General features: G+C 53.4%; 1 protein-coding gene across 3 annotated transcripts in view; it reads right to left on the reverse strand.

Annotated features, from left to right (window-relative positions):
• The window catches only part of ZCCHC2 (zinc finger CCHC-type containing 2), a 43,239-nt gene extending 37,009 nt beyond the window's left edge, over positions 1–6,230 (reverse strand). For all 3 annotated transcript variants that reach the window (XM_069958125.1, XM_069958126.1, XM_069958124.1), the window contains exon 1: positions 5,434–6,230. In XM_069958125.1, the coding sequence (XP_069814226.1) occupies positions 5,434–6,054 (621 nt within the window). In that variant the 5' untranslated portion in view covers positions 6,055–6,230. The remainder of the gene's footprint in view (positions 1–5,433) is intronic.
• Between the last annotated feature and the right edge of the window lie 1,479 nt (positions 6,231–7,709).

A 7,709-nucleotide genomic window follows, 5' to 3' on the forward strand; every position in this document is an offset into this window, starting at 1 on the left:
CACCTGTATGGTTTAGACACTATACATGGTATTGCACTTGGTTGCACTTTAGACTGCACTTGCAGTTTCATTTATGTAGGTTTACCTTACTGTTTCCTATTTACTTTGTTTGGATTATTTCTATTCATCACTTATATAAAATATTTTTCTGCTTTTTCATACCTCTGTGGGTCAATTGATATACCATCAATGGTTTAATATATAGTGATTATACTATTTACTTTTCTCTGCCCTGTATACCTTCTGATGCATGTATTGTATGGGTTTCTGCTCCCTTTTTAATATATGTTTTTAAACAATATAAATTTTCGTTGTATGTAATAAATAAAGTATTTTTTTGATATATGTAGAACACTGTCCAGCATTGTTTATTTATAGGTGGTATGACAGTGACAGGAGCGCAGCGTGACTGCAGGAGTCCTAATTGTTTTAACTGACTGCCGGAGGTCTAGCACTTACATCTGTGCAGTCAGCTTGGCCATCTTCACATAGAGTCTATAACAGACAGGCTTTATGTGAAGATCGCAGATAAGACTGATCAGTGTTAGGAACGTAACGCATGAATGTAATAGTGCCTTAGTGGGACTTAGAAAGTGTAAAATAAAAAATTAAACGTTTTAAAAACATGACATAGGCCCTCCCCCAATAAAAGTTGAAATCCCCCCCTTTCTCATTTTATTTATAAACACCTAAAAATCGGGATAGGGCGCCTTGTCCGATATAATAAAATATAATAGTATTCCCATATGGTGAGCAGTGTAAACGAAAACTGCAAAAAAGCACCAAAATTACAGATTTTGTGTTACATTATATATGAGCCTGTAAGTGCGCAGTGCAGGGATGATTGACAGGCAGAGACACCTGTTAGTGACCTCTCTGCCTGTCATCAACCCTGCACTGTGTGCTGACAGGCTAGGAGCCATGACTAGTCATGGGCAGCTCCATGCACAGATGACTAGTTGCCACCCCACTCCCGGCCTTGTGCAACATAATAAAACATCTTTTTCCACTTTGTAAAGTTGCGGCAGATATGCTCTATATTTTGCTGCAGGGAATCAATTTGGACTGAACTGAATTTATAGTAAGTCACATACAGTTTGGGCAGACAGACTGACTACTTTTTATAAGCATGCCTCAGTATGCATACTGCCAGTACCCAGATGTCTACCTTGAGTTTAGCACCTGTACTGTAATAGCTTTTCCCTCATCAGAAACAGCTCTGTGCAGACACTGAGCCAGCAAGTAATGAGACGGCTGCTCGCCTCCAAGACACACGCAGTAACTTGTACATAGTATAAAGCTATGAACACACTGGACCCTATGGAAACTCTCTACAGAAAAACATTTACCCAAAATTATTCCTACAACAACCAATCACTTCACAGCTTTTAATTTAAAAGGGTAGATTATGTATTAAAAGCTGTGATTGGGGACTATGGGCACCAAGAACACAGACAACTTCCAGAAATCCGCCCACCCAGTACTAGGACTTGTGTAAGGGGCAGCATCCCCATAACACTGGCTGCAGGTGATCAACTGAGGACCCTGTGAAGTTACAGCTAGACACTCATACCATGAGACTGCAGCGATGGGCATTCCTGTCATTCCCTACATCTAGCATGGAATATAGGGACTGTCACAGCTATGGCTCAGTCCCCCTTGTATCTAGCATGGTATATAGGGACTGTCACAGTGATAGCCCAGCCTATGGCTCAGTCCTCACTGTATCTAGCATGGTATATAGGGACTGTCACAGTGATAGCCCAGCCTATGGCTCAGTCCTCACTGTATCTAGCATGGTGTATAGGGACTGTCACAGTGATAGCCCAGCCTATGGCTCAGTCCCCCTTGTATCTAGCATGGTATATAGGGACTGTCACAGCTATGGGTGCCTATGGCTCAGTCCTCCCTGTATCTAGCATGGTATATAGGGACTGTCACAGTGACAGCCCAGCCTATGGCTCAGTCCCCCTTGTATCTAGCATGGTGTATAGGGACTGTCACAGCTATGGGTGCCTATAGCTCAGTCCCCCTTGTATCTAGCATGGTATATAGGGACTGTCACAGCTATGGGTGCCTATGGCTCAGTCCCCCTTGTATCTAGCATGGTGTATAAGGACTGTCACAGTGACAGCCCAGCCTATGGCTCAGTCCCCCTTTTATCTAGCATGGTGTATAGGGACTGTCACAGTGACAGCCCAGCCTATGGCTCAGTCCCCCTTGTATCTAGCATGGTATATAGGGACTGTCACAGTGATAGCCCAGCCTATGGCTCAGTCCTCCCTGCATCTAGCATGGTATATAGGGACTGTCACAGTTATGGCTCAGTCCCCCTTGTATCTAGCATGGTGTATAGGGACTGTCACAGCTATGGATGCCTATGGCTCAGTCCCCCTTGTATCTAGCATGGTGTATAGGGACTGTCACAGCTATGGATGCCTATGGCTCAGTCCCCCTTGTATCTAGCATGGTGTATAGGGACTGTCACAGCTATGGGTGCCTATGGCTCAGTCCCCCTTGTATCTAGCATGGTGTATAGGGACTGTCACAGCTATGGGTGCCTATGGCTCAGTCCCCCTTGTATCTAGCATGGTATATAGGGACTGTCACAGCTATGGGTGCCTATGGCTCAGTCCTCCCTGTCTCTAGCATGGTATATAGGGACTGTCACAGTGACAGCCCAGCCTATGGCTCAGTCCCCCTTGTATCTAGCATGGTGTATAGGGACTGTCACAGCTATGGGTGCCTATGGCTCAGTCCCCCTTGTATCTAGCATGGTGTATAGGGACTGTCACAGCTATGGGTGCCTATGGCTCAGTCCTCCCTGTACCTAGCATGGTGTATAGGGACTGTCACAGTGATAGCCCAGCCTATGGCTCAGTCCTCCCTGCATCTAGCATGGTATATAGGGACTGTCACAGTTATGGCTCAGTCCCCCTTGTATCTAGCATGGTGTATAGGGACTGTCACAGCTATGGATGCCTATGGCTCAGTCCCCCTTGTATCTAGCATGGTGTATAGGGACTGTCACAGCTATGGATGCCTATGGCTCAGTCCCCCTTGTATCTAGCATGGTGTATAGGGACTGTCACAGCTATGGGTGCCTATGGCTCAGTCCCCCTTGTATCTAGCATGGTGTATAGGGACTGTCACAGCTATGGGTGCCTATGGCTCAGTCCCCCTTGTATCTAGCATGGTATATAGGGACTGTCACAGCTATGGGTGCCTATGGCTCAGTCCTCCCTGTCTCTAGCATGGTATATAGAGACTGTCACAGTGACAGCCCAGCCTATGGCTCAGTCCCCCTTGTATCTAGCATGGTGTATAGGGACTGTCACAGCTATGGGTGCCTATGGCTCAGTCCCCCTTGTATCTAGCATGGTGTATAGGGACTGTCACAGCTATGGGTGCCTATGGCTCAGTCCTCCCTGTACCTAGCATGGTGTATAGGGACTGTCACAGTGATAGCCCAGCCTATGGCTCAGTCCTCCCTGTATCTAGCATGGTGTATAGGGACTGTCACAGCTATGGGTGCCTATGGCTCAGTCCCCCTTGTACCTAGCATGGTGTATAGGGACTGTCACAGTGATAGCCCAGCCTATGGCTCAGTCCCCCTTGTATCTAGCATGGTGTATAGGGACTGTCACAGCTATGGGTGCCTATGGCTCAGTCCCCCTTGTATCTAGCATGGTGTATAGGGACTGTCACAGCTATGGGTGCCTATGGCTCAGTCCCCCTTGTATCTAGCATGGTATATAGGGACTGTCACAGCTATGGGTGCCTATGGCTCAGTCCTCCCTGCATCTAGCATGGTGTATAGGGACTGTCACAGTGACAGCCCAGCCTATGGCTCAGTCCCCCTTGTATCTAGCATGGTGTATAGGGACTGTCACAGCTATGGGTGCCTATGGCTCAGTCCTCCCTGTATCTAGCATGGTGTATAGGGACTGTCACAGCTATGGGTGCCTATGGCTCAGTCCCCCTTGTATCTAGCATGGTGTATAGGGACTGTCACAGCTATGGGTGCCTATGGCTCAGTCCCCCTTGTATCTAGCATGGTATATAGGGACTGTCACAGCTATGGGTGCCTATGGCTCAGTCCTCCCTGCATCTAGCATGGTGTATAGGGACTGTCACAGTGACAGCCCAGCCTATGGCTCAGTCCCCCTTGTATCTAGCATGGTGTATAGGGACTGTCACAGTTATGGGTGCCTATGGCTCAGTCCCCCTTGTACCTAGCATGGTGTATAGGGACTGTCACAGTGATAGCCCAGCCTATGGCTCAGTCCTCCCTGTATCTAGCATGGTGTATAGGGACTGTCACAGCTATGGGTGCCTATGGCTCAGTCCCCCTTGTATCTAGCATGGTGTATAGGGACTGTCACAGCTATGGGTGCCTATGGCTCAGTCCTCCCTGTATCTAGCATGGTGTATAGGGACTGTCACAGCTATGGGTGCCTATGGCTCAGTCCCCCTTGTACCTAGCATGGTGTATAGGGACTGTCACAGTGATAGCCCAGCCTATGGCTCAGTCCTCCCTGTATCTAGCATGGTGTATAGGGACTGTCACAGCTATGGGTGCCTATGGCTCAGTCCCCCTTGTATCTAGCATGGTATATAGGGACTGTCACAGCTATGGGTGCCTATGGCTCAGTCCTCCCTGCATCTAGCATGGTGTATAGGGACTGTCACAGTGATAGCCCAGCCTATGGCTCAGTCCCCCTTGTATCTAGCATGGTATATAGGGACTGTCACAGTGATAGCCCAGCCTATGGCTCAGTCCCCCTTGTATCTAGCATGGTATATAGGGACTGTCACAGTGATAGCCCAGCCTATGGCTCAGTCCTCACTGTATCTAGCATGGTATATAGGGACTGTCACAGTGATAGCCCAGCCTATGGCTCAGTCCTCCCTGCATCTAGCATGGTGTATAGGGACTGTCACAGCTATGGGTGCCTATGGCTCAGTCCCCCTTGTACCTAGCATGGTGTATAGGGACTGTCACAGCTATGGGTGCCTATGGCTTAGTCCCCCTTGTACCTAGCATAGTGTATAGGGACTGTCACAGCTATGGGTGCCTATGGCTCAGTCCTCCCTGTATCTAGCATGGTGTATAAGGACTGTCACAGCTATGGGTGCCTATGGCTCAGTCCTCCCTGTATCTAGCATGGTGTATAGGGACTGTTACAGCTATGGGTGCCTATGGCTCAGTCCTCCCTGCACACTACCGGCTGTCCTCCGTGACTGTGCCGGGGATGGGGGTCACCCCTCAGGGCCTCCAGCTGTCCCACCACCACACCAGCAGCCATATTACCTATAGTGCCGGGGCCATAACTTATTTGGGGCCACTAACCCAGGCTGAGGCCGCGGCCCCGGTTACCGGTGGGGCGGTGCAGGCAGCTATGGGGGAGACATGTGCCGGGCCCCGCTTACCTCCGGGCGGCTCCTCCGCTCCCGGGCCTCCCGCAGCCGCTCCAGGCGCTCCCGCAGAGTGACCCGCTGATGGAAGGAGAAGGCCGGGTGCAGGGACGCCATGGTGAGCAGCAGCAGCAGCTCCTCCCCGGACTCCCGCTCCTCGTCGTCCCGCTCCCAGCCCTCCATGGCCGGCAGCAGCAGGCGGTACAGGCGGCCGGCCACATCCCGGTTCTCGGAGCTGAGCAGCGCCAGGTAGACGATGAGGCGGGAGCGGATGACGGCGTCCCCGAGGTCCCCGAGCAGCTCCCCGGCCAGGCTGTTGGCCCTGCTCTCGTAGTCCCGCAGGTAGTGGCAGTCCTTGCGGGCCAGGTCCTCCAGGCAGGAGCCCAGGAAGCGCAGCTCCAGCGGGTTACACAGGTCCAGCAGTCCGCACACGAACTCCAGCCTCTGCGCCGGGCCCAGCGTCCGCACGAACCACTCATACACCGCCTCCCGCTGCAGGGAGCCCGGCCCGGGGGCTCCGCTGGTGGCCGGGAAGTCCCGGAGGCTGCAGGGACGCGAGCACATCCCGAGCCGCTCTCCCTCGCCGTCCGCCGCCCTATGCTTGCTCCTTCTCTGGGGCAGCTTCATCTTGATCATTATCAGCACAGGCTCAGACACAAGGCCGGGGCCATGGCCTCCCTACCGGGCGCGCTAACACATAAGCGGGCGCTGGGCGTGTGAGGGGAGGACCTAGAACCGACTTCCAGAACGCTCGTTCTCTTTCCCCGGGTTCCAAAGCCTGAGCCGTGACGTGTTGCGTCCTGCGCGTTGATTGGCTGCCCGCGGAATCCCCCATCGCCCCGCCCTTTCTTACCAGCGTCCCCTTCGGCCTTCGCGATGCGATACGTCATGCACTGCCATAGTGAGCGGTGACGTCACGACATTCCTCTGGCCGGGCTATCGCTGTCACCGCACAGTACGCGGCACGGTCCCGCCTACCTGCCCTGTACTGGGGAGCCTTACATTCACGGTTTTTGCCTCCTGGAATTTTAGCAGCCATGTTTCTGATTTTCTCATTGATGTGTCAGTGTGAGACATAATAATGGGCAATGCTGCAGTAACCTGGGGTTGTAGGTGTTGTTAGCACGGGCAAGGTGGCTGGGCATTGGGGGGTACCGACCAGGCGGGGTATGCCCCCCACCCCCCAGGGTATACAAGCAGAGGGGTATGCCCCCCATCCCCCAGTGTATACAAGCAGAGGGATATGCCCCCATCCCCTAGGGTATACAAGCAGAGGGGTATGCCCCCCACCCCCCAGGGTATACAAGCAGAGGGGTATGCTCCCCCATCCCCCAGGGTATACAAGCAGAGGGGTATGTCCCCCACCCCCCAGGGTATACAAGCAGAGGGGTATGCCCCCCATCCCCCAGGGTATACAAGCAGAGGGGTATGCCCCCCCATCCCCCAGGGTATACAAGCAGAGGGGTATGCCCCCCACCCCCCAGGGTATACAAGCAGAGGGGTATGCCCCCCATCCCTCAGGGTATACAAGCAGAGGGGTATGCCCCCCCATCCCCAGGGTATACAAGCAGAGGGGTATGCCCCCCCATCCCCCAGGGTATACAAGCAGAGGGGTATGCCCCCCATCCCTCAGGGTATACAAGCAGAGGGGTATGCCCCCCCCATCCCCCAGGGTATACAAGCAGAGGGGTATGCCCCCCATCACCCTGGGTATACAAGCAGAGGGGTATGCCCCCCCATCCCCCAGGGTATACAAGCAGAGGGATATGCCCCCATCCCCCAGGATATACAAGCAGAGGGGTATGCCCCCCACCCCCCAGGGTATACAAGCAGAGGGGTATGCCCCCCATCCCCCAGGGTATACAAGCAGAGGGGTATGCCCCCCATCCCCCAGGGTATACAAGCAGAGGGGTATGCCCCCCATCCCCCAGGGTAAACAAGCAGAGGGGTATGCCCCCCATCCCCCAGGGTATACAAGCAGAGGGGTATGCCCCCCACCCCCCAGGGTATACAAGCAGAGGGGTGTGCCCCCTGCGCACCTTGGGCCCTGACTTCCGGTTCCGGCGCGCAGGGAGCTCTGAGACGTGACACCCCCGGCAGCCACGCATCAGCCGGGGACAGACCGAACGAGTGAGGATCAACGTGGGAGCGCGTTGTCAGGTGATTTAAGTTTTGTTTTGTTTCTTATCAGCCTGCAGAGTGGGGGGAAAGAGGGGGGCATCTATGAGAGTGGGGGGAAAGAGGGGGGGGGGCATCTATGAGGGTGGGGGGAAAGGGGGGGGGCATCTATG

Source organism: Dendropsophus ebraccatus, chromosome 2, assembly GCF_027789765.1.
Source record: "Dendropsophus ebraccatus isolate aDenEbr1 chromosome 2, aDenEbr1.pat, whole genome shotgun sequence".
NCBI classification, from domain to species: Eukaryota; Metazoa; Chordata; class Amphibia; order Anura; family Hylidae; genus Dendropsophus; species Dendropsophus ebraccatus.